The sequence below is a fragment of the Gouania willdenowi genome, unplaced genomic scaffold (genome assembly GCF_900634775.1).
Source record: "Gouania willdenowi unplaced genomic scaffold, fGouWil2.1 scaffold_339_arrow_ctg1, whole genome shotgun sequence".
In the NCBI taxonomy this organism is placed as follows: Eukaryota; Metazoa; Chordata; class Actinopteri; order Blenniiformes; family Gobiesocidae; genus Gouania; species Gouania willdenowi.
The window spans coordinates 32,399-59,312 of record NW_021145101.1 but is presented as its reverse complement, the minus strand read 5'-3'; the positions used below and the strand labels follow the sequence as shown (position 1 = coordinate 59,312).

Genomic DNA, 26,914 nt, shown 5'->3' with positions numbered 1-26,914 from the left:
GTTATAACCCGGTTATGTAACCCGGTGATCACCGTGTTATTAACCCTGTATTATGCACCCTGTTATGAACCCGGGATTCCACCCTGTTATTAACCTTGTTATTCACCCTGTTATTAACCCTGTTATTCACCCTGTTATTCACCCTGTTATTCACCCTGTTATTAACCTTGTTATTCACCCTGTTATTAACCCTGTTATTAACCCTGTTATTCACCCTGTTATTAACCTTGTTATTCACCCTGTTATTTACCCTGTTATTAACCTTGTTATTCACCCTGTTATTCACCCTGTTATTAACCCTGTTATTCACCCTGTTATTAACCCTGTTATTCACCCTGTTATTAACCTTGTTATTCACCCTGTTATTTACCCTGTTATTAACCTTGTTATTCACCCTGTTATTCACCCTGTTATTAACCCTGTTATTCACCCTGTTATTAACCCTGTTATTCACCCTGTTATTCACCTTGTTATTCACCCTGTTATTAACCTTGTTATTAACCATGTTATTAACCCTGTTATTCACCCTGTTATTCACCCTGTTATTAACCCTGTTATTCACCCTGTTATTCACCCTGTTATTCACCTTGTTATTCACCCTGTTATTAACCCTGTTATTCACCCTGTTATTAACCCTGTTATTCACCTTATTAACCTTGTTCACCCTGTTATTTACCCTGTTATTAACCTTGTTATTCACCCTGTTATTCACCCTGTTATTCACCCTGTTATTCACCCTGTTATTTACCCTGTTATTAACCCTGTTATTCACCCTGTTATTAACCCTGTTATTCACCCTGTTATTCACCCTGTTATTCACCTTGTTATTCACCCTGTTATTAACCTTGTTATTAACCATGTTATTAACCCTGTTATTCACCCTGTTATTCACCCTGTTATTAACCCTGTTATTCACCCTGTTATTCACCCTGTTATTCACCTTGTTATTCACCCTGTTATTAACCCTGTTATTCACCCTGTTATTCACCCTGTTATTCACCCTGTTATTCACCCTGTTATTCACCCTGTTATTCACCTTGTTATTCACCCTGTTATTCACCTTGTTATTCACCCTGTTATTCACCTTGTTATTCACCCTGTTATTCACCCTGTTATTAACCCTGTTATTAACCCTGTTATTCACCCTGTTATTAACCCTGTTATTCACCTTGTTATTCACCCTGTTATTAACCCTGTTATTCACCCTGTTATTAACCCTGTTATTAACCCTGTTATTAACCCTGTTATTCACCCTGTTATTCACCCTGTTATTCACCCTGTTATTCACCCTGTTATTCACCCTGTTATTCACCTTGTTATTCACCCTGTTATTCACCTTGTTATTCACCCTGTTATTCACCTTGTTATTCACCCTGTTATTAACCCTGTTATTAACCCTGTTATTAACCCTGTTATTCACCCTGTTATTCACCCTGTTATTCACCCTGTTATTCACCTTGTTATTCACCCTGTTATTCACCCTGTTATTAACCCTGTTATTCACCCTGTTATTCACCCTGTTATTAACCTTGTTATTAACCCTGTTATTCACCTTGTTATTCACCCTGTTATTCACCCTGTTATTCACCTTGTTATTAACCCTGTTATTCACCTTGTTATTCACCCTGTTATTCACCTTGTTATTCACCCTGTTATTCACCTTGTTATTAACCCTGTTATTCACCTTGTTATTCACCCTGTTATTCACCCTGTTATTCACCCTGTTATTCACCTTGTTATTCACCCTGTTATTCACCCTGTTATTCACCTTGTTATTCACCTTGTTATTCACCCTGTTATTCACCTTGTTATTCACCCTGTTATTAACCCTGTTATTAACCCTGTTATTCACCCTGTTATTCACCCTGTTATTCACCCTGTTATTCACCTTGTTATTCACCCTGTTATTCACCCTGTTATTAACCCTGTTATTCACCCTGTTATTCACCCTGTTATTCACCCTGTTATTCACCCTGTTATTCACCTTGTTATTCACCCTGTTATTCACCCTGTTATTCACCCTGTTATTCACCCTGTTATTCACCCTGTTATTAACCCTGTTATTCACCCTGTTATTCACCCTGTTATTAACCCTGTTATTCACCCTGTTATTCACCCTGTTATTCACCCTGTTATTCACCCTGTTATTCACCCTGTTATTCACCCTGTTATTAACCCTGTTATTAACCCTGTTATTAACCCTGTTATTAACCCTGTTATTCACCTTGTTATTCACCCTGTTATTAACCCTGTTATTCACCTTGTTATTCACCCTGTTATTCACCCTGTTATTCACCTTGTTATTCACCTTGTTATTCACCCTGTTATTCACCCTGTTATTAACCCTGTTATTCACCCTGTTATTCACCCTGTTATTCACCCTGTTATTCACCCTGTTATTAACCCTGTTATTAACCCTGTTATTCACCTTGTTATTCACCCTGTTATTCACCCTGTTATTAACCCTGTTATTCACCCTGTTATTCACCCTGTTATTAACCCTGTTATTCACCCTGTTATTCACCCTGTTATTCACCCTGTTATTCACCTTGTTATTCACCCTGTTATTCACCCTGTTATTAACCCTGTTATTAACCCTGTTATTCACCCTGTTATTCACCCTGTTATTCACCCTGTTATTCACCCTGTTATTCACCCTGTTATTCACCTTGTTATTCACCTTGTTATTAACCCTGTTATTCACCTTGTTATTCACCTTGTTATTCACCCTGTTATTAACCCTGTTATTCACCCTGTTATTCACCCTGTTATTAACCCTGTTATTCACCTTGTTATTCACCCTGTTATTAACCTTGTTATTAACCCTGTTATTAACCCTGTTATTAACCCTGTTTTCCAGCTTTTCCACATAGACTTTGGTCATTTCTTGGACCATAAGAAGAAGAAGTTTGGATATAAAAGAGAAAGAGTTCCTTTTGTTTTAACTCAAGACTTTCTAATCGTCATCAGTAAAGGAGTCCAGGAACCAACCAAGACCAAAGAGTTCCACAGGTGATGTATCACATGTGATTTATAACATGTATAACATGTGATTTATAACATATATAACATGTGATTTATAACATGTATAACATGTGACTTATAACATGTATAACATGTGATTTATAACATGTATAACATGTGACTTATAACATGTATAACATATGATTTATAACATGTATAACATGTGATTTATAACATATATAACGTGATTTATAACATGTATAACATGTGACTTATAACATGTATAACATGTGACTTATAACATGTATAACATGTGATTTATAACATGTATAACATGTGATTTATAACATATATAATGTGATTTATAACATGTATAACATGTGATTTATAACATGTATAACATGTGATTTATAACATATATAATGTGATTTATAACATGTATAACATGTGATTTATAACATATATAATGTGATTTATAACATATATAATGTGATTTATAACATGTATAACATGTGATTTATAACATGTATAACATGTGACTTATAACATGTATAACATGTGATTTATAACATGTATAACATGTGATTTATAACATATATAATGTGATTTATAACATGTATAACATGTGACTTATAACATGTATAACATGTGACTTATAACATGTATAACATGTGATTTATAACATGTATAACATGTGATTTATAACATGTATAACATGTGATTTATAACATGTATAACATGTATAACAGGTTCCAGGAGATGTGCTATAAGGCCTACCTGTCCATTAGAGAACATGCCAGTCTGTTCATCAACCTGTTCTCTTTGCTGCTGGGCTGTGGAATCCCTGAGCTCCAGAGCTTTGATGACATCTCCTACCTGAGGAAGACCCTGGCCCTGGGTACGTATTACCAAACTCATGGCCCGGGGGCCAAATACGGCCCTCAAGCTCCCAATGTGGTCCACAGGAAATGAAACTCTACTCTGTTTTTATCACCTGATTTATCACTAACAATGCTTTAAATTTAAAACAATTAGTCACTACACACTTTAACCTGTGTGTGTGGTGTGTGTGTGTGTGTGTGTGTGTGGTGTGTGTGTCAGAGAAAACCCAGCAGGAAGCCTTGGAGTATTTCAGTAAACAGATGAATGATGCTCATCATGGAGGATGGAGCACAAAGATGGACTGGATATTTCACACTATTAGACACATGCCTAATGAACACTGACACACACACACACACACACACACACACACACGCTCTCTCTGAACTCAGACGATAATGAAGAAGGAGATGATGATGATGATGAAGATGAAGAATGTCTTCCTGAGGGTTTTTTAAGATTCCCTCAAAGCAATAAATCAGCACCTCATGACAATCAACCATTTACCTTTGATCAGCTCTAAAGTATTTTTAAGGTATTTGTAGATAATCATTAAAGTAATCTTTAAGGTATTTTTAAAGTATTTTAAAGTACTCTATAAAGTAATCTTTATAAACTTGTAGCTGACCTTTGAAATGATGTTTGTGTGTAAAATGTGCTACACTTTGTTCCTGTGTGTCTGAGATCAAAGGCACTCTGAGCCAATCACACGCGTCCTTACGTTACTCCTTGTTTATAACGCAGCACTTCTGTTGATTTCACACATGTTGCCATTGTGAGGTTTGTAAACAGGATGTTATTGATGAGGTCTGATTCTGAACATCTGATGTTTCAAAATAAAAGCTCAGGTGGGATTTTCAGTGAGCTGTTGTTGATTCATGAAATAATGAAGGAGAACCAGTGGAGAACCAGAGGAAAACCAGAGAAGAACCAGAGAAGAACCAGAGAAGATTACACCTTAACAATAATGATAAATATCACCGCAAGCGGTGATAAACGCCTTCACCGCGCTACCTTTGCCTTATATCTCAATGTACTATTGATAAATAAGGCAAGTAATAGTATTGGTAGTAGTAATAAAAGTAGTAGTAGTAATAGTAATAATAGTAGTAGTAGTAGTAATAGTAGTAGTAGTAGTTGTTGTAGTAGTAGTAGTAATAGTAGTAGTAATAGTAATAATAGTAGTAGTAGTAGTAGTTGTAGTAGTAATAATAGTAGTAATAGTGGTAGTAGTAGTAGTAGTAGTAGTAGTAATAGTAGTAGTAGTAATAATAGTAGTTGTAGTAGTAGTAGTAATAGTGGTAGTAGTAGTAGTAGTAGTAGTAGTAGTAGTAGTAATAATAGTAGTTGTAGTAGTAGTAGTAATAGTAGTAGTAGTAGTAGTAGTAGTAGTAGTAGTAGTAGTAGTAGTAGTAATAGTAGTAATAGTGGTAGTAGTAGTAATAGTAGTAGTAGTAGTAATAGTGGTAGTAGTAATAATAGTAGTTGTAGTAGTAGTAGTAATAGTGGTAGTAGTAGTAATAGCAGTAGTAGTAGTAGTAGTAGTAATAATAGTAGTAATAGTGGTAGTAGTAGTAGTAGTAGTAGTAGTAATAGTAGTAGTAGTAGTAATAATAGTAGTAATAGTGGTAGTAGTAGTAATAGTAGTAGTAGTAGTAGTAGTAATAGTAGTAATAATAGTAGTAGTAGTAATAGTAGTAGTAGTAGTAATAGTAGTAGTAGTAGTAGTAGTAATAGTGGTAGTAGTAATAATAGTAGTAGTAGTAGTAATAGTGGTAGTAGTAGTAATAGTAGTAGTAGTAGTAGTAATAATAGTAGTAATAGTGGTAGTAGTAGTAGTAGTAATAATAGTAATAATAGTAGTAGTAGTAGTAGTAATAGTGGTAGTAGTAATAATAGTAATAATAGTGGTAGTAGTAATAGTAGTAGTAGTAGTAATAACAGTAGTAGTAATAATAGTAATAATAGTAATAGTAGTAATAATTGTAGTAGTAGTAGTAGTAATAGTGGTAGTAGTAATAATAGTAGTAATAGTGGTAGTAGTAGTAATCGTAGTAGTAGTAGTAATAGTAGTAGTAGTAGTAGTAGTAATAGTGGTAGTAGTAATAATAGTAGTTGTAGTAGTAGTAGTAATAGTGGTAGTAGTAGTAATAGTAGTAGTAGTAGTAGTAGTAGTAATAATAGTAGTAATAGTGGTAGTAGTAGTAGTAGTAGTAGTAGTAGTGGTAGTAGTAGTAATAGTAGTAGTAGTAGTAGTAATAGTGGTAGTAGTAGTAATAGTAGTAGTAGTAGTAGTAGTAATAGTGGTAGTAGTAATAATAGTAGTTGTAGTAGTAGTAGTAATAGTGGTAGTAGTATTAATAGTAGTAGTAGTAATAATAGTAGTAATATTGGTAGTAGTAGTAGTAGTAGTAATAATAGTAGTAGTAGTAATAATAGTAATAATAGTAATAGTAGTAATAATAGTAGTAGTAGTAGTAGTAATAGTGGTAGTAGTAATAATAGTAGTAATAGTGGTAGTAGTAATAATAGTAGTAGTAGTAATAACAGTAGTAGTAATAATAGTAATAATAGTAATAGTAGTAATAATTGTAGTAGTAGTAGTAGTAGTAGTAATAGTGGTAGTAGTAATAATAGTAGTAATAGTGGTAGTAGTAATAATAGTAGTAGTAGTAGTAGTAATAGTGGTAGTAGTAATAATAGTAATAATAGTGGTAGTAGTAATAATAGTAGTAGTAGTAATAACAGTAGTAGTAATAATAGTAATAATAGTAATAGTAGTAATAATTGTAGTAGTAGTAGTAGTAGTAATAGTGGTAGTATACTATAGTATTAATTAGTGGTGGTAGTTAATAATAGTAGTAGTAGTAGTAGTAATAGTGGTATGTAGTAATAATAGTAGTTGTAGTCGTCGGTAATAGTGGTAGTAGTAGTATAGTAGTAGTAGTAGTAGTAATAATAGTAGTAGTAATAGTGGTTAGTAGGTAGTAGTAGTAGTAGTAGTTAGTAGTAGTAGTAGTAATATAGTAGTAATAGTTGGTAGTAGTAGTACTAGTACGTAGTAGTCGTAGTAATAGGTGTCGTTAGTAGTAATAGTATTAGTAGTAGTAATAGTAGGTAGTAGTAGGTAGTAGTAATAGTGGTAGTAGTAATAATAGTAGTGGTAGTAGTGTCGTAGTAATAGTTGGTTAGAGTAGTAGTAATAGTAGTAGTAGTAGTAGTAATAATAGTAGTAATAGTGGTAGTAGTAGTAGTAGTAGTAGTAGTAGTAATAGTAGTAGTAGTAATAATAGTAATAATAGTGGTAGTAGTAATAATAGTAGTAGTAGTAGTAGTAATAGTGGTAGTAGTAATAATAGTAATAATAGTGGTAGTAGTAATAATAGTAGTAGTAGTAGTAATAGTAGTAGTAGTAGTAGTAGTAGAAATAGTGGTAGTAGTAATAATAGTAGTTGTAGTAGTAGTAGTAATAGTGGTAGTAGTAGTAATAGTAGTAGTAGTAGTAGTAATAATAGTAGTAATAGTGGTAGTAGTAGTAGTAATAATAGTAGTAGTAGTAATAATAGTAATAATAGTGGTAGTAGTAATAATAGTAGTAGTAGTAGTAGTAATAGTGGTAGTAGTAATAATAGTAATAATAGTGGTAGTAGTAATAATAGTAGTAGTAGTAATAACAGTAGTAGTAATAATAGTAATAGTAGTAATAATTGTAGTAGTAGTAGTAGTAGTAGTAGTGATAGTAGTAATAATAGTAGTAGTAGTAATAACAGTAGTAGTAATAATTGTAATAGTAGTAGTAGTAATAACAGTAGTAGTAATAATTGTAATAGTAGTAATAATTGTAATAGTAGTATTAATAGTAGTAATAGTGGTAGTAGTAATAATAGTAATAATAGTAATAATAGTAATAGTAGTAATAATTGTAATAGTAGTATTAATAGTAGTATGAGTACGATTTTCAAGATTTGGCCATTTTTCTATTAATAAAAAATGGAGAGAATCTTGATACAAAATAACAAGATAAAAAATAAAACATGCGTCTCTTTGACTCTTTTGATCAAGAGACCAAAACAAAAGTTTGTGAAAAATTCCAAACATTTTTGTTTTTTTTTCCCCATATTAAATTGTTGTCACTCTGTAGGGGGCGCTAACGCCCCAATGTCAGTCTTTCCACATTGAGCCGGTTTAGGGACGAGAGTTTAACTGATTCACATTTCACACAAATCGGAGTTTGTTTGTGCAAATGGGAGCATCTTCAAAAAATTTGAATATTGTGTAATTTCTGCCCAAAATTCTTGGCTCCGCCCTACAAACACCATAAAAGTTATCAAAAATCCATGGATCGCTTTTGGTGTCCCACTTCTCTCGATGTTCTCCAGCGATTTTGAACCCGTCAGTGAACCGTTCAAGGAAAAATACGTTAAAATACAACGTGAGCGAAAATAGCAATTTTGCTTTTTTTTATTTTCATTTCAAGATTCTGGACTTCCTGTGTGTTTTTTGACATGGTCTTAATAATTTTTTTACTTGTCTTGTAACGGTCTACTTCTGTGTCAATTTACATGATTCTACCATGAATTAATTTTTTTGGCAATTCCTATCTCGTAATGCGTTTTTGGCGTAATAAGGGGCGCGTCAGATTTTTGCATTTTTAAAATCGGAAATAGCCAGAAATGGAATATTTGAGACTCTACATAATGGTTCAGTGGGTGAAAAGTCAGAGTTGGTTCTGACACAGGAAAGAAAGAAAGAAAGAAAGCGCGGGAGAATGCCTACGACATTACAAGGGTCTCTGGTCACTGACGGGCACGTGGCGTTCACATAGGCTCCGCCCCTTCACTCGTAGTGTAGCCACTACAAGAGCAAGAGGCCGTTTGCCAGCTCGTGGCGCTCAGGCCTAATTAGTAGATTAAATTCTAACAATAGATATACTGTAATTATGACTAATTTACATCCTAACAATAATAATTATTATTAGTTTACATCCTAATAAATGTTTGTGGTTAAATGTAAACATGTATCATAGCTGAGTCACATTAGAAATGTGTCATTTTATATTTATAAATAGGAGCAGTTATTTCCCTGTACTTTATTCTGCTATAGAAAGAATATATTATTATATGTTATAATTTATAATAAACATGATTATAGTCTAGTTCAGGGGTTCTCAACTGCTCTCACCCTGGGACCCACATATTGTCATTAAATTGTGACCCACTTTTTTTAATTTATTTTTTTAGATTTCAACCAGTTAAACTTTGTTTTTCTAAAATAGCTGTTGTACACATATATATATAATACTTTTTGAAAACATAAATCTATATATTTTCCTTTCAACATGCATTTTATAACGTGCTTGTCAAAAGAAAATGTTTTTTTTAAATAAAAAGTCCAACATGAGAGACATTAAGTATTTGTTCATTTTTGACCATCTGTCCACGACCCACCCAGGACAGCTCTGTGACCCAGGACAGGTCTGCGACCCACCAGTTGAGAATCTCTTTTCTAATTAAAGCTTTAAGTGGTTATTCTGAGGACTACCTGCAGGGGGAGCAGTTCTCTCACACACTAATCTGTCCCTACTCGGCTGCCGTCGGATGCCTTTACGCATGCGCAGTACGGGTCAGTGTGAGCAGCGGTTTAGACTGAAAAACCACCGGATTATCATCAATAACTAACTCTATTTATCAATAACTAACTGTATTTATCAATAACTAACTGTATTTATCAATAACTCACCATATTTATGATCACTGACTAAGTAACGCACAGCGGACCGGAAACAAAGCCTTCACGGACTCCATGGATCGGTAAGAATGAAAGTTATCAATGACAGGCTCAGCGGACCTAAGAGAGGACAGCTTAGATTAGTTAAAGATCCATGTTTATCCTGAGAGTCGGGATCAGTTAATCTAGAATCTAACTAAATCGTAAACACCTTAGTTTCCATGGAAACAAGTGTTCTTAGTAGAGCTTGGTCAATGGTTTAAACTTGGTTTAAAGCTGACCACGCCCCCTCTCCAGCTCAGCCAATCAGCTGTTTACATTAAATACACGTCTTATTTAGACCCATGAGATCGATCACAGATTTAATGATTACAGTCGGCGCTGCAGCTTTTACTCTGATTAAACAGCCAATAGAAACCACTACTGAGACCAACAGGACGTGACGTCATCTGTTACTGAGCAGTGAGAATAAAGGACAAACACGTAAAAAAATAAAGTTTCTGTGGTTTGAACATTTTAAAAGTAGTAAAAGTTAAATATGGTGTTATTTAGTTAATTTATCACATTTAATGAGACTAGTGAGTGTTTTTAACTCTAAACATTAAATTGTAATGAACAGAGGAGCAGCTCAGCAGTGTTGTGTGATGTTGGATGTCACATCCAACAGTGTTAACAACACTACAGACAAAGTGTAGGTGAACATTGAGCAGCGTGCACTGTGTGTATTTTAGTCGTTGGAGAGCCGTAGTACCCCATAGATTAGCCCCTCCCTCTCTGTATATCTCATTATTAATCTGTGATCAATAAATAAACACATTTATACCGTGTGGTAAACAGAGGTGATGGATACACACGTATCTTTATATATTATTATGATGGCTTAAACACATGGTGATATCTCATTAAAAATATACGCTACTAATGAAGTAAAGATGATAACACTAATATCTGGGTTAGGGTCCCTAACCCAGCGCAGCTGTGGCTACATTGTAGCTGACCACCACAGGTTTGACTGGTGTGAATGAATAATGGTTTCTATTCGTGCTTTGAGTCTCTAAGCCATTATTATGAATATCATTAATATTAAGTCCAACTTTAAGCCTTTATTGTCTCAGTAACAGATGATGTTTGTGTTTATCAGAGTTCAGGAGGAGATGGGCTGTTACCATGACAACAGTGATGGCACCAACAACATACGCAAGGTGTTTGTTTGTTTGTACATGTTTGTTTACAACACGAATGTCCTAACAGTTCACAGACATAGAGGGGGTATGCTACGAAGCTAGCTCATTATATTATAGATTAATCTTCAACTAACCAAACATTCCCTGTCAGAGAGAAGCTGTCCTACGAAGGTTGATAGCAACATGCTAATTCAAGCCAAGTGATTTCAGCCTTGGTATGTGCGCGTGCACATAAAAGGGGTGGAGCTTGCAGCGTCTGACCAATCAATGGAGAACCTAGCAAAGCGATCGTCTTTACAGGAGGAACAGATTATTATCTTAAATAAACTAGTACAGTCCCTGTCAGAAGTACAGTCACTACCACTCTATGGACAGGTATAGTGACACAGTCTGTAACCAGACTAAATGGTGGTCCGTTATACACACTAACACACCTGCACGCCTAATATTATTTCTAAGTGTTTACATGTCACATAGACAGTGCTTCACTCACACCACACCTGCCACTACACCTAACTGTGTGTGTGTGCGCGTGTGTGTGTGACTACCTGTCCATCTCTCCTCTGTAGGCTCACTCTCACACGTGAACGCTCATCAGCCGTGCACATACACACACTCAGTGACTCACATCAGGTTGAAATGCGTGTCTCACATCCAATGTGTGAGACTTGAGAGTCTTGTTAGTTTATCAGTGTGAGTGCGGCTGCTCAGATGGCCCTCCCCCTCTCCGGTCTAACCCTCTGTTTGGTGTAACCCGTGTTGATTCCGCGGTGAATTCAAAATAAAATAAAAATAAACATTTTGCACCAAATAAGTCCAAAATAATGGATGCAGAAACTCGCTCTATGGTACGCTGGCAAAAATCGTTCTGGTGGACCAGACACAGCATCAGTGAGATATTCGCTCCACAAACACACACATGCAGACAATCCTGTGATTAATGGATAGATATAATACATTTAAATCATTGATGACAGCGAAGAGCAACACTGTTTTTTTACACTCGCTCACATCTCATCCACTTCATAACTTGGTACCAACCAGGTTAGGTGTTGCTGAAGTTTAAAATTATAATAATTAAAATCCATAATTCAGACCAAAACAACACTGATGTTACAGAAAAGGCAGGAATAAAAGAACTCAGACAGGAAGCTGCTGATACTGTTAATGTGTAAAAGTGTGAGATTATTTATGATATTAATCTATTGGATGATAAACAGACAGAGCTCTGCAGTTAAACTTTATTACAGCACACACATGTTTCTATTCATGTAGATCTATTTATCACACACTGGGATGAGAACACATTGTTTACTATAGTATGTTCCTGATGGGTTAGCCTCAGCCTCACTATAGTGTATGAATGAATTAATGATTGATTGATTTCACCCGTCCGTGCATACGATCGACACACAGGCTCCATCAGCTGACTGTAGATCTGTCCATTAGATATACATCTATACCTTTCCTAAATGATGTCATCAGTAAATGAAAGGATTTTGAATTTGATCCATTAAGAGAAAGGAATTTAACCCTCAACCTCAGATCCCTTGGGTACATCTCTTTAGTAGTTGTTGCTTTAGTTTCTTTTTAGATATAGATAATGAGCTTTGTAGTGTACCCCCTGTGTGTGTGTGTGTGTTTACAGAGTGTGTGTTGACCTGTTGTATGTGTGTGTGTTTACAGAGTGTGTGTTGACCTGTTGTATGTGTGTGTGTTTACAGAGTGTGTGTTGACCTGTTGTATGTGTGTGTGTTTACAGAGTGTGTGTTGACCTGTTGTATGTGTGTGTGTTTACAGAGTGTGTGTGCAGCGCTGGGTGAACATCCTCTCCAGTATAAATACACGTTCTGGTTCAGTAGGAGAACTCCTAGTAGACCTGCTAGTTCACTGAGTTATGAACAGAACATCAGACAGATAGGAACCATTGGAACAGTAGGACACACACACACACACACACACACACACACACACACACACACACACACACTCTGATGTTGTGATGTTGTCAGGTGGAACAGTTCTGGAGGTTCTACAGTCATCTGATCCGTCCTGGAGACCTGAGTGGACACAGTGACTTTCACCTGTTTAAGGAGGGAATCAAACCTATGTGGGAGGTAACACCTTCATCATCATCATCATCATCATCATCATCATCATCATCATCATCATCATCATCATCATCATCATCATCATCATCATCATCATCATCATCATCATCATCATCATCATCATCATCATCATCATCATCATCATCATCATCATCATCATCACTTTACTCTGACACATGGGCCTGTGCTCTGAAGCTGGATCAGTAGTGTCGTAGTACAGCACACCCATTGAATCCAGCTTCAGAGGACAGGCCCATGATGCTAATGTTAGCTAACTGGGGATATTATGCTAATGTTAGCTAACTGGTCACATGATGCTAATGTTAGCTAACTGGGGATATTATGCTAATGTTAGCTAACTGGTCACATGATGCTAATGTTAGCTAACTGGGGATATTATGCTAATGTTAGCTAACTGGTCACATGATGCTAATGTTAGGTAACTGGTGATATGATGTTAATGTTAGCTAGCTGGTGACATGATGCTAATGTTAGCTAACTGGTGAGTGGTGAAATGATGCTAATGTTAGCTAACTGGTGAGTGGTGACATGATGTTAATGTTAGCTAGCTGGTGACATGATGCTAATGCCTTGCTATCATGTCCAGGATGAGTGTAACCGTGCCGGAGGGAAGTGGATCATCCGTCTACGTAAAGGTCTGTCCAGTCGACTGTGGGAGAACATCATCCTGGCTATGCTAGGAGAACAGTTCATGGTGGGAGAGGAGATCTGTGGAGCTGTGGTCTCCATACGCTTCCAGGTACCCCAACTAGTACCTACTAACTAATACTAGATCTGTGTAGCTGTGGTGATCTTCATATGGTTTCAGGTACCCCAACTAGTACACACTTACTATTACTAGTACATACTAACACTAGTACATACTAACTGACACTAGTAGCGACTAACTAATACTAGATCTGTGGAGCTGTGGTGGTCTCCATACACTTCCAGGTACCCCAAACATAGTAACTAACACTAATACTTGCTAACACTAGTATCTAACGAGGACATCCTGTCCATCAGTAGTTAGCCAGCTATGCTAGCTGTTCTGTGTTTGGTCAGTAGCTAACTGGTCACATGATGCTAATGTTAGCTAACGTACCTTTCTCTTTAAGGAGGATATCCTGTCCATCTGGAACAAAACGTCCAGCGACCACACGACCACGTCCAGGATCAGAGACACTTTAAGACGAGTGTTGAACCTCCCAGCTAACACCATCATGGAGTACAAGACCCACGACGATAGCCTCAGGTTAGCATTATTAACACATATTAATATTATTAACAATAGTAATAATAATAACTGGACAAGCACTCGGAGAGCGCAGACCTCCGCCAAGCAGCTCAAGCTCAGCCAACACTCTCCGGTCATTGTAACATGGTAAACTCAGGATTACCTTGACTACCTGTCAACATTGAGGTGTTTGACTCTGAGATAACCTATGATGTCATCACATTTCCACAGTGTGGATGGGAAAAATATGGGATGTCTATATATTTTGTTTTGGTAGCCAGAATATTGTCAAAATTGAATCAACAGTTCTTTGTCCCATTTATCATTTTTCCTGAAAATTTCATCTATATTCGTTCATAACATTTCAAGTTATCTTGCTAACAGACAGACTGACTGACAGATTCGCACTGCATTAGCATACATTTTTGACATCATCACTGTTAATGACATTATCAGAACATTCTAGGTGGAACACTGATGACATCATCAGTGTTCTAAAACAACAGAAGTTCCACAGTGTGGATGAGAAAATTAATGGGAAATATATATCTATATATTTTCTTTGGGAAGCCAGAACATCACCAAATTTAATCACCTGTTTCTTGTCCCATTTATCAATTTCCTGAAAGTTTCATCCAAATCCGTTCATAACATTTCAAGTTATCCTGATAACAGACAGACAGACAGACAGACAGACAGACAGACAGAGGGTAAAACATAACCTTATCGCTCTTCGCGCGAAGCATCATTTTTCTCCACTTTTGTGCTTCGCGGAGGTAATAATAATAATAATATAACACCATCATGGAGTAAAAGACCCACAATGATAGCCTCAGGTTAGCATGAATTGTTCTTCTTATTATTATTATTGATAATAATAATAATAATAATAATAATAATAATAATAATAATAATAATAATAATAATAATAATAATAATAATAATAATGTAACACCATTATGGAGTACATGACCCACGACAATAGTCTCAGGTTAGCATTTTTAACACTAATATTAATAATAATAGTAGTAATAATGATAACTACTCAAGACCTGTATTTGCAAAGCGAATACAGATTTGGAGATTGAGAATTTTAAAAATTTGCAAAAATGACAACCTGTATCTGGATTTGTTGACAAGTTTGTTGTTTTTACTAATTAAATTGAAAGTCATAATGCAGAAAAAACAAAAGACTGACCTTTACCTTAAATATGACCTTGAGCAAATGTCAAAGTCACACATTGAAAGGAAATGTTGTTCAATGGTACCAGTCTGAGCACTGTCTCCTTTATTACCAAGTTATAGGGAACAAAGTGTTTTTGTTTTGTCTGAGCTTCGTCAGCCTGAGAGCGTTGACGTTTCACTTTGTTCACTTTTCTGAGGAGTTCTTGATCTAAAAATGACCTTGAGCAAAGGTCAAGGTTCATACATTGAAAGGAAATGTTGTTCAATGCTGCCAGTGGCCAAGATATAGGGAAAAAGGTTTTTTGTTTTTTTGTGACATCATGAACATTGACCCCTACCAACCTTTTTACTGGTAGGTCATACAGCTTTAGTCCTACGAAATAAAATACTCCACTTGAGATGAGCTTTTCAGAAATGTAAGCATCTGACTTGTACGATAAATATTCGTAGAGCTATGGAAAATTACGGTTTTTGACACTTGGCACGACCTTGACATTTTGGTGCCAAACAAGGTAAAATTAAATCACGTAGGCCATATCATCAAGGATCTAAAACGAGCACACAGCGCTAACATATGAAGACGGTGCAACTGCTAATGCTAACAAAACAATGACAGGGACGTCTTATCACACTTTTTAGCGTTATTTACAGCTTACCGAAGTGCTCTGTTCATCGTCTCCAAAGATAGAAGGAATTGAACCCTCAATCAGACAAAGTCTTTCTGTAAATCCTTCTTTATACTGGTGGAGGTTGATGAAGCAGTCATCATTGAAGTGCTTCACACACACAAAAATGACCTTATCCACAGATGTGGTACATTTCTATAAAAAATAAAACTCAACCAGACACTTTGAAAAGGTTCTGATGCTGGGAGACAGTGTAATGAAGCGTGTGGGTTACTACATCCAACAACCCAACATTTAGACTTATCCTCTCGTAACTTCTGCATCCTGGAGCTTGGACTACAAAATAAAAGAGAAATAAAAATGGCGGATTGCTCGAAGTGTTGGACCTGGAGTTGATGAACTAATTTGGCAGTTCTGCTGCAAATACTGTGATGTAATAGTTCAAAAAACGTAATAGAGAATAGAAAAATCTAAACAGATTGAAAAATATGAGCAAAACAGAATATAAAGATATCAATGGAGCATCTGAAGAGATTAATTTGAGCTTTTCTGTACTTCTAAACAATCTAAATATACAACAAAATGCATTTAAGGGCTAAAAAAGTGGATTTAGCATGATATGTCCCCTTTAAATATTTCATGGTTAATTAGAATTATTCCTGTGATCCTAAATTTCCTTTAAATTGCGGGTCACGTACTCCACTTCCTCCTCCGTCTCCATCACTGTGTCATGCTGTCGTCAGCGTCTCAAAAACAGGAGCTCTCTGAACAGATCATTTGAAACCATCAGCCACTGGTAAGTCTTTTGCCGACAAAGGCAATTGAAAATTGGCAAAAATGACGTGTATCTGGATTTGTTGACAAGTTTGTTGTTTTTACTAATGAAATTGAAAGTCATAATGCAGAAAAAACAAAAGACTGACCTTGACCTTAAATATGACCTTGAGCAAAGGTCAAGGTCACTCATCGGAAGGAAATGTTGTTCAATGGTACCAGTGGCCAAGTTATAGGGGAAAAAGTAGTTTTGTGTGTAGGACAATTTGAGACAATGTGGGACAATCTTTGACACTCTGGGACAATGTAGGACAATGTAGGACAATGTGGGACAATGTGGGACAATGTGGGACAATGTAGGACAATGTGGGACAATGTGGGACAATGTGGGACAATGTGGGACAATGTAGGACAATGTAGGACAATGTGGGACAATGTGGGACAATGTGGGACAATGCCGTGGCAGGTTTTTTGTGCGTTGTCAACAGTGACCAAGTTATAGTAAAAAAAAGTCTTATTTTTGTTGTGGCTGAGCTTCGTCTACTGAGAGCATGAAAGTGTCACTTTGTTCACTTGTCTGAGGAGTTCTTGACCTTAAATATTAACTTGAGTGAAGGTCACACATTGAAAGGAGATGTTGTTCAATGGTACCAGTGGCCAAGTTGTAGGGAAAAGGTGTTTTTTTTTTTTTTTTTTTTTTTTTTTTTTTTCAATTGCCAAATACAAATGATATTTAATGTGTGTTTTTCAGAGATAACTCCAGCTACAGGAACACAAAGATCTCCCTCTGAAGGACCAGCTGACCACCACCAGCCAATCACAGTGCAGCTCTACCCACTGAACCTATTAAGTTCTGCTCCAATCGGTGGATCAGTGATTGGCCGATTGGTTAATAATGGATTAATTATTAGGGCGGGTCGGGGGCTCTGATTGGTTGTATCAGGTCACTTGTTTGTTTGTATTTGATGGTGTAAATAAATAAAAGTACATCATCTATCAGTGGATAAGAATGTGTGCTGAGGTCAGAGGTCAGAGGTCACAGTGATTGGCTAATCTAATCCAGTTTCTCTATTCTTGGCTCCTGACCAGCTTTAAAGTGATCTGTGAGGACGGATTAGGAGCTCACATCAAGGTCTCACACACACACACACACACACACACACACACGGATCCAACACTCAGCCTGGGACAGACCCTACAGTCACAGACCCTACTGACACAGACCCTACAGTCACAGACACTACTGACACAGACCCTACAGTCACAGACACTACTGACAGAGACCCTACAGTCACAGACACTACTGACACAGACACTACTGACACAGACACTACTGACACAGACCCTACAGTCACAGACACTACTGACACAGACCCTACAGTCACAGACACTACTGACACAGACCCTACAGTCACAGACACTACTGACACAGACCCTACAGTCACAGACACTACTGACACAGACACTACTGACACAGACACTACTGACACAGACCCTACAGTCACAGACACTACTGACACAGACCCTACAGTCACAGACACTACTGACACAGACCCTACAGTCACAGACACTACTGACACAGACCCTACAGTCACAGACACTACTGACACAGACACTACTGACACAGACCCTACAGTCACAGACACTACTGACACAGACCCTACAGTCACAGACACTACTGACACAGACACTACTGACACAGACACTACAGTCACAGACACTACTGACACAGACCCTACAGTCACAGACACTACTGACACCACCAGGAAGATTCAACTTTATTTAGAAAGCTCCAAATAAAACAATTATCATCTTGTCGCGCTTATTAAAATATGAAGTTATAAAAAACCTCAACAAATCCACACCAAGAGCTTCAGCTACAGAGGAGACAAAGCTCCCTCTGGACAGGAATACATGTTCATTAGAACCAGAGGTTGAGAACATTAGTGGACAGACAGAGTTAGCGTTGTTAGCTCCAGCATCAGGAACATGATATTAGCCGGTGCTGGACCATGTGTGAGTGGAATGAACATCAGTAGATGGTTCCAGGGGTCAGAGGTCAATACGGGGGGACTATGTGTAGATGGATGAGGGCGTGGTCAGAGATGAGTTCACATGTAACCACATCACCCTGAATGTAATGTGTGTTCTACTATAGAATCTATAGTTTCTAGGTTTAGGGCTTTGTTCCTCGTGGTTAGGTTTACGCTGCTTCCAAAGGGGAGGAGCCTGGCAGCTGAGCGCTCTGCCTCCTGTTCTACTTCTAGACACGTTTGTAACTTCCAGTAGACGATAGGGCACTAACTGGTCTAGATCTACAGGACCTAGATCATGTAGAGCTCTGTATGCTAACAGGAGTTTAAACTCTAGTCTTGATTTGACAGGAAATCAATAGTGTAAAAATATGTAACCAGGGTGACCGCGAGTCCTTAAAAAGTCTGAAAAAGTTTTACTTTTGTTTTTTTTTACATATTGAAGGCCTTTCAAAGTATAAAATTGTCTTAAATTGGATCAGATAGGTTTAAATGTTCTTCACTGACTGACACGTAGACGTTTGCTTCACCTGCAGAGCTTTAAAAAAACTAAAAAGTCCTTGTGAGCGAGTGAACAGAACATGTTGAACACAGAGGAAGTGGAGAACAAAGTGAATAAATCACATTTATTCTGTTTGGAAGAAACCAAACGTATCGTTAGCATCTCTGGTAGCTAGCCTGATGCTAGTGTGTGTGTGTGCACAAAGGGCCTGTTTGTGTGTGTGTGCTTATGTGTGTGTGTATGTGATACTTTTATATTTAGTTTTATCAGCTTAAGCAGAGTTTTAATGTACTTTATATATATACTTGTATACAATGGTGGTAATAGTTCAATAATAAAGTCTGGTCTGTAATGTAGTGAGACTGGATTAATTACATTTAGACTGGATTAATAACATTTAGACTGGATTAATTACATTTAAACTGGATTAATTACATTTAGACTGGATTAATTACATTTAGACTGGATTAATTACATTTAGACTGGATTAATTACATTTAGACTGGATTCATTACATTTAGACTGGATTAATTACATTTAAACTGGATTAATTACATTTAAACTGGATTAATTACATTTAGACTGGATTAATTACATTTAAACTGGATTAATTACATTTAGACTGGATTAATTACATTTAGACTGGATTAATTACATTTAAACTGGATTAATTACATTTAGACTGGATTAATTACATTTAGACTGGATTCATTACATTTAGACTGGATTAATTACATTTAGACTGGATTAATTACATTTAGACTGGATTAATTACATTTAGACTGGATTAATTACATTTAGACTGGATTCATTACATTTAGACTGGATTCATTACATTTAGACTGGATTAATTACATTTAGACTGGCTTTAAAGTAATTTATCACATCTACTTAACGTTATTTGATTTTTTACGGTACTTGTACTTTATGTGTTACTGTGTGTGTGTGTGTGTGTGTGTGTGTGTTGCTCTTTGTCTACTAACATTCTTTAACCTGATACTATAAATAAAAGAAATGAATCATTGATAAATTGTGCTATAATACATATTAATGCTATACTATATTTCTCATTTAATCAGAAAACATCAAACAATGATAAACACATGATGAGAACATCTTCTACATGATGATCACTGAGGTCTGTGTCCATGGATGAAGATGAAGCTTCACTACAATCATCATCTTTAATCCAGGTCACATTCTGTCCTCAACCACACATTTAATATTTATCATTTTATATTTAATATTTGACATTTAACAAAGCTCATGGAGAGGAAATATGAAGATGATGTGATAAAAGCACTAACTCTAGTTTATTGTCCACTGATATTAAATGTTAAATATAATTCATTTTTGTTTTCTTTCTACATTAATAAACACATTTGAAGAATGTTCTTGAACAAGTGATTATTTTGTCTTATTGTACATTATTAACTGGCATCAATGCCTTTAAGTGTAAAATAATACATTTTATATTTCCATCATAAGTTTGGTCTTAAATGTTTTTAAGGTGGTTTTAAAAAGTCTTCCTACGTGTCGTCAATAAATATACTTATTAATGATCCATCAGAGTGATTGGATGTTCCACAGGGTTCCTGGTCTTCAGCCAATCAAAGAGCTGTGATGTCATCAAAGTCATCCTCTCATTGCTGCTTCCTGATTGGAGCTAAAGTTTAACAGGATTACATAAAGCCTCCTCGATCGCCCTGACATCAGCTCCTCTCTCTCTCTCTCTGTGGAGCTGATGGAGCTGTGAGACCCAGGTAGGACCTCTGTGTGTGTGTGTGTGTGTGTGTGTGTGTGTGTGTGTGTGTGTGTGTGTGTGTGTGTGTGTGTGTGTGTGTGTTGTTCAGATGTTAATGTAGAACCTTCTCACAGATCTATACTCATGGATCTATAGTCAAAGTTCTATACTCAGATCTACAGTATACTCATGGATATTGGTTGTTATATAAAATGAGGGAGGTCTCTGATTGGTTGTTATATGAAATGAGGGAGGTCTCTGATTGGTTGTTATATAAAATGAGGGAGGTCTCTGATTGGTTGTTATATGAAATGAGGGAGGTCTCTGATTGGTTGTTATATGAAATGAGGGAGGTCTCTGATTGGTTGTTATATGAAATGAGGGAGGTCTCTGATTGGTTGTTATATGAAATGAGGGAGGTCTCTGATTGGTTGTTATATAAAATGAGGGAGGTCTCTGATTGGTTGTTATATGAAATGAGGGAGGTCTCTGATTGGTTGTTATATGAAATGAGGGAGGTCTCTGATTGGTTGTTATATAAAATGAGGGAGGTCTCTGATTGGTTGTTATATAAAATGAGGGAGGTCTCTGATTGGTTGTTATATAAAATGAGGGAGGTCTCTGATTGGTTGTTATCTAAAATGAGGGAGGTCTCTAACTGGAGTTGAGTAATCACGATACGATACCAGACCAAGTGTCACAGTTCTGAGTAATATTGTAATAGTGAAAACCAACTATTAGACAATAATGTTTGTTCTCAACATAATAAACCATAGAGAATAAAATATTATAAACAGGAAGTGATTCACTGGTTGTTTCTATTGAAGTCTTCAGTTCATTCATTTATCATATGTCTGTACGTCACCAGTAACAGACAGAAACAGTTTATCATATGTCTGTGTGTGTGTGTGTGTGTGTGTGTGTGTGTGTGTGTGTGTGTGTGTGTGTGTGTGTGTGTGTGTGTGTGTGTACAGGCTAACAGGATGTGGTGTCCCTGGTTCTGGTCCATCTTCCTGTTCCTACTGCTCAGTCCTGAGGTTTTGACGGCCACCTTTAAACTGGCTCTCATTGGTCCATGGTCATGTGACCCCCTGTTCTCACGAGCGATGCCGACGGCTGCCGCTAACCTAGCGTTGTCTCGTCTTCGCTCTGATGCTGGTTTGAGTTACTGGTACGACGTGAAGCTGCTGGACGAGGATTGCTCCGCCTCCAAAGGTTTGTCCACCAATCAGATGGTCAGCATGGTTCTTCTTCTACTGTGATAATAAACTCTTCTTTGTTGGTGTCAGCGCTCACTGAGCTGGGAGACATGGAGGGTTATGGCCACGCTTATATAGGACCCTTTAACCCCACCCTCTGTCACGCTGCATCCTTATTCGCTGAGCACTGGGAGGCAGGCCTCGCTTCACCAGGCTGCTTGGATTCTGATTGGCCGAACCTGCCCCCTCTGACTCCTCCCACTAAGGTCCTGTTCACCGTGCTGAGGTTCTTCCGCTGGGCTCATGTGGGCGTGGTCACAGGTGAAACTACACACACACATCTGTAATCACCTCTATCTGATAGACATCTGATAGATAGAGGTGATTACAGCGTCAGACCAATCACAGAGAAGCTCTGGAGAGCAACTTATATCAGAATAATTCTTTAAAAATATGAAGAATTAAAATCCATAATTCAGACCAAAAACAACAGTGATGCTGAAAGTAATGAATGAGTGTTAATGGATAAATGAGTGAGATTATAAACAGACACTTTGATCACTTTCTCTTTGATCTTGTCTGTGTCTCTGATGTTGCGTTCATACAGATCTACATCATAAGGTGGAATATATCTATATTCTCTACAGGACTGAGGCCTAAGTTACCATGGTGATTTAGTCTAAGTTACCATAGTGATTTAGTCTAAGTTATCATAGTGATTTAGTCTAAGTTATCATAGTGATTTAGTCTAAGTTATCATAGTGATTTAGTCTAAGTTATCATAGTGATTTAGTCTAAGTTATCATAGTGATTTAGTCTAAGTTATCATAGTGATTTAGTCTAAGTTATCATAGTGATTTAGTCTAAGTTATCATAGTGATTTAGTCTAAGTTATCATAGTGATTTAGTCCAAGTTATCATAGTGATTTAGTCTAAGTTATCATAGTGATTTAGTCTAAGTTATCATAGTGATTTAGTCTAAGTTATCATAGTGATTTAGTCCAAGTTATCATAGTGATTTAGTCTAAGTTATCATAGTGATTTAGTCTAAGTTATCATAGTGATTTAGTCTAGTTATCATAGTGATTTAGTCTAAGTTATCATAGTGATTTAGTCTAAGTTATCATAGTGATTTAGTCTAAGTTATCATAGTGATTTAGTCTAAGTTATCATAGTGATTTAGTCTAAGTTATCATAGTGATTTAGTCTAAGTTATCATAGTGATTTAGTCTAAGTTATCATAGTGATTTAGTCTAAGTTATCATAGTGATTTAGTCTAAGTTATCATAGTGATTTAGTCCAAGTTATCATAGTGATTTAGTCTAAGTTATCATAGTGATTTAGTCTAAGTTATCATAGTGATTTAGTCTAAGTTATCATAGTGATTAGTCAAGTTATCATAGTGATTTAGTCTAAGTTATCATAGTGATTTAGTCTAAGTTATCATAGTGATTTAGTCTAAGTTATCATAGTGATTTAGTCTAAGTTATCATAGTGATTTAGTCTAAGTTATCATAGTGATTTAGTCTAAGTTATCATAGTGATTTAGTCTAAGTTATCATAGTGATTTAGTCTAAGTTATCATAGTGATTTAGTCTAAGTTATCATAGTGATTTAGTCCAAGTTATCATAGTGATTTAGTCTAAGTTACCATAGTGATTTAGTCTAAGTTACCATAGTGATTTAGTCTAAGTTATCATAGTGATTTAGTCTAAGTTATCATAGTGATTTAGCCTAAGTTACCATGGTGATTTAGCCTAAGTTACCATAGTGATTTAGTCCAAGTTATCATAGTGATTTAGTCTAAGTTATCATAGTGATTTAGTCTAAGTTATCATAGTGATTTAGTCTAAGTTATCATAGTGATTTAGTCTAAGTTATCATAGTGATTTAGTCTAAGTTACCATAGTGATTTAGTCTAAGTTACCATAGTGATTTAGTCTAAGTTATCATAGTGATTTAGTCTAAGTTATCATAGTGATTTAGTCCAAGTTATCATAGTGATTTAGTCCAAGTTATCATAGTGATTTAGTCTAAGTTATCATAGTGATTTAGTCCAAGTTATCATAGTGATTTAGTCTAAGTTATCATAGTGATTTAGTCTAAGTTATCATAGTGATTTAGTCCAAGTTATCATAGTGATTTAGTCCAAGTTATCATAGTGATTTAGTCTAAGTTATCATAGTGATTTAGTCCAAGTTATCATAGTGATTTAGTCTAAGTTATCATAGTGATTTAGTCTAAGTTATCATAGTGATTTAGTCTAAGTTATCATAGTGATTTAGTCTAAGTTATCATAGTGATTTAGTCTAAGTTATCATAGTGATTTAGTCTAAGTTATCATAGTGATTTAGTCTAAGTTATCATAGTGATTTAGTCTAAGTTATCATAGTGATTTAGTCTAAGTTATCATAGTGATTTAGTCTAAGTTATCATAGTGATTTAGTCTAAGTCTAAGTACCATAGTGATTTAGTCTAAGTTATCATAGTGATTTAGTCTAAGTTATCATAGTGATTTAGTCTAAGTTATCATAGTGATTTAGTCTAAGTTACCATAGTGATTTAGTCTAAGTTATCATAGTGATTTAGTCTAAGTTATCATAGTGATTTAGTCTAAGTTATCATAGTGATTTAGTCTAAGTTATCATAGTGATTTAGTCTAAGTTATCATAGTGATTTAGTCTAAGTTATCATAGTGATTTAGTCTAAGTTATCATAGTGATTTAGTCTAAGTTATCATAGTGATTTAGTCTAAGTTATCATAGTGATTTAGTCTAAGTTATCATAGTGATTTAGTCTAAGTTATCATAGTGATTTAGTCTAAGTTACCATGGTGATTTAGCCTAAGTTACCATGGTGATTTAGCCTAAGTTACCATGGTGATTTAGCCTAAGTTACCATGGTGATTTAGCCTAAGTTACCATGGTGATTTAGCCTAAGTTACCATGGTGATTTAGCCTAAGTTACCATGCTGATTTAGCCTAAGTTACCATGGTGATTTATCCTCGTAAAACGTTAGCCAGCTTCGTAGTCCAGCACACACTGATGAAATCCTGGAAGTTAGTGCGATAAGAGGAAATCTAGCATCGTAGCTTACCCCCTTTATGTCAAACGTCTTGTAAACTTTCATTGGAATAATACACACTAAATACAAGTGTGTGGGTGCGTGTGTGTGCGTTTTCAGCTCCATCCGACCTCTGGAAGTCCACGGGACAGGAATTGGCGTCCGCGCTTCAAGCCCTGGGGCTTCCTGCTGGACCAGTGGTTACCATGGAAACCAGGAAGAAAGGCGGTCCTAGAAAGGCTCTCGAAGTCATCAGAGAGGCTGACCAGGTCAAAGGTCAGTCACAGTTATTTCCTGGTTCTGATCTTCATAGATAGTTCAATACAGAAGATGGATACATGTAGATAAGACCTTAAACATGCTAACATGCTAACTGGTTTGATAGGTAGGGACACACACCCTCCTGCTGGGGGGGATGAATGTACATGGTACACGGTACACGGTACATGGCAGACATCGGAAACTTGGACTCAAGTTCCGGTTTTATGACTTTTTGACTCAACTTGATGAAATCAAAAAAGACTCGGACTCGCTTGGACTCTAGGCTGAGTGACTCTCGACTTGGACTTGACTCAACGAGTCATATCAAGTCATGCCATAATGACAAGAGTGATGTATGAATCATATTCATTTTTATCACTTCATTTCATCGTGTCACAGTGACACTCGCTGTGAGTCACGGCAAGGTTCAGGACTGGCTCTATGGTTGCCGTGGCACAGCAAGCAAGAAGGAACGCTTGGGGGTTCGATTCTAAGCTCAGGCAATTTTTGATTACACACATGGTGAGAAGAGAGCCACACAGCAGAGACACCCTGCAGCTCTCACGGTGACGGCCTGACCCACCGCATCACAAACTACGTCTACTTCTGTGTAGATAACACTGTGCCAACCCAGAGGATACGGAGCTTCTCTAACAACAAACCATGGGTGACCCCTGAGCTTCTCAGGGGTTGAAGAGGAGCAGAAAAGAGTTCAGCATGAACTGAAGTATGCAATCAGGAGGGCAAAGAACACCTACAAGAAGAAGCTGGGAGAGGTTTAAAGACCAGCTCAGGACATGGACAGAGTGGAGCCAGGGGAGGAAATGATGGGGACCAGAGATAGGCTGATGAGCTGAACCAGTTCTTTAATAGATTTGACTCCCTGCCTTATTTCCTCCCCCCTCTTCACACATCTACAGCCCAGTGAATGTCATTGCCCATACAGCCCCTCCTTCACCTTCTCACCCACCCACACACACACACACACAGCTCCCCTTTTCTCTTCACACTTCTCCAAGCCAGCGGTTACCTTCACTACCTTCCCACTATTGTCATCTCCGCCTCCCTCCATCCCCCTGTCCTCACATCACTCCATCCCCCCCCCCCCCCCGACCCCTCACGCCTTGCTGTCCTCCTCTGCCCCCCCCCCCCCCAATTCCCCCATCTCCCTCACATAGGACAAGGTCAGGAAAGAACTGAGGCAGCCGAAACAGAGGAAAGCTGCAGGACCAGATGGATCTGTCCTAGAGTGCTGAGGGACTGAGCTTCATCTTCAACCTGAGCCTCTGTCTGCAAAAGGTCCTCGTCCTGTGGAAGACCTTCTGCATGGTTCTTGTTCCAAAGACTGCTCATGCCAAGGAGCCCAACAACTACAGGACTGTTGCCCTGACCCCCACCTGTGGAAGTCCATAGAGAGGGTC

The 26,914-nt window shown here is 36.9% G+C and overlaps 3 protein-coding genes across 3 annotated transcripts in view; all 3 read left to right on the top strand.

Moving 5' to 3' along the window:
• Window positions 1–2,860: 2,860 nt before the first annotated feature.
• On the top strand, window positions 2,861–4,710 carry LOC114459729 (phosphatidylinositol 4,5-bisphosphate 3-kinase catalytic subunit alpha isoform-like; the record flags this gene model as incomplete). The annotated part of the gene is made up of 3 exons (XM_028441886.1): window positions 2,861–3,012; window positions 3,714–3,862; window positions 4,066–4,710. Coding segments are annotated over 3 exons (426 nt in total), but the record flags the coding sequence as incomplete, so codon positions are not given.
• Window positions 4,711–9,433: 4,723 nt separating this feature from the next.
• On the top strand, window positions 9,434–17,687 carry LOC114459731 (eukaryotic translation initiation factor 4E type 2-like). The gene is made up of 7 exons (XM_028441889.1): window positions 9,434–9,656; window positions 10,715–10,775; window positions 12,558–12,692; window positions 12,770–12,874; window positions 13,476–13,628; window positions 13,987–14,123; window positions 17,442–17,687. Exons 1-7 carry the CDS (start codon window positions 9,649–9,651, stop codon window positions 17,479–17,481), a joined length of 639 nt encoding a protein of 212 aa, XP_028297690.1. The 5' UTR covers window positions 9,434–9,648; the 3' UTR covers window positions 17,482–17,687.
• A 9-nt stretch (window positions 17,688–17,696) lies between these two features.
• The window catches only part of LOC114459730 (retinal guanylyl cyclase 2-like), a 36,799-nt gene continuing 27,581 nt past the window's right edge, over window positions 17,697–26,914 (top strand). The window contains 6 exon segments of the mRNA XM_028441887.1: window positions 17,697–17,822; window positions 20,305–20,418; window positions 20,816–20,988; window positions 21,944–22,184; window positions 22,259–22,489; window positions 25,353–25,508. Coding sequence (XP_028297688.1) covers window positions 21,953–22,184; window positions 22,259–22,489; window positions 25,353–25,508 — 619 coding nt within the window. The 5' untranslated portion in view covers window positions 17,697–17,822; window positions 20,305–20,418; window positions 20,816–20,988; window positions 21,944–21,952.

Excerpts from the sequence above, each read along its gene's own strand:
- LOC114459731 (XM_028441889.1), top strand. Across the intron at positions 10,776-12,557 it reads GCACCAACAACATACGCAAG|AGTGTGTGTGCAGCGCTGGG; the intron begins GTGTTTGTTTGT and ends GTGTGTTTACAG. Across the intron at positions 13,629-13,986 it reads TGGTCTCCATACGCTTCCAG|GAGGATATCCTGTCCATCTG; the intron begins GTACCCCAACTA and ends TTTCTCTTTAAG.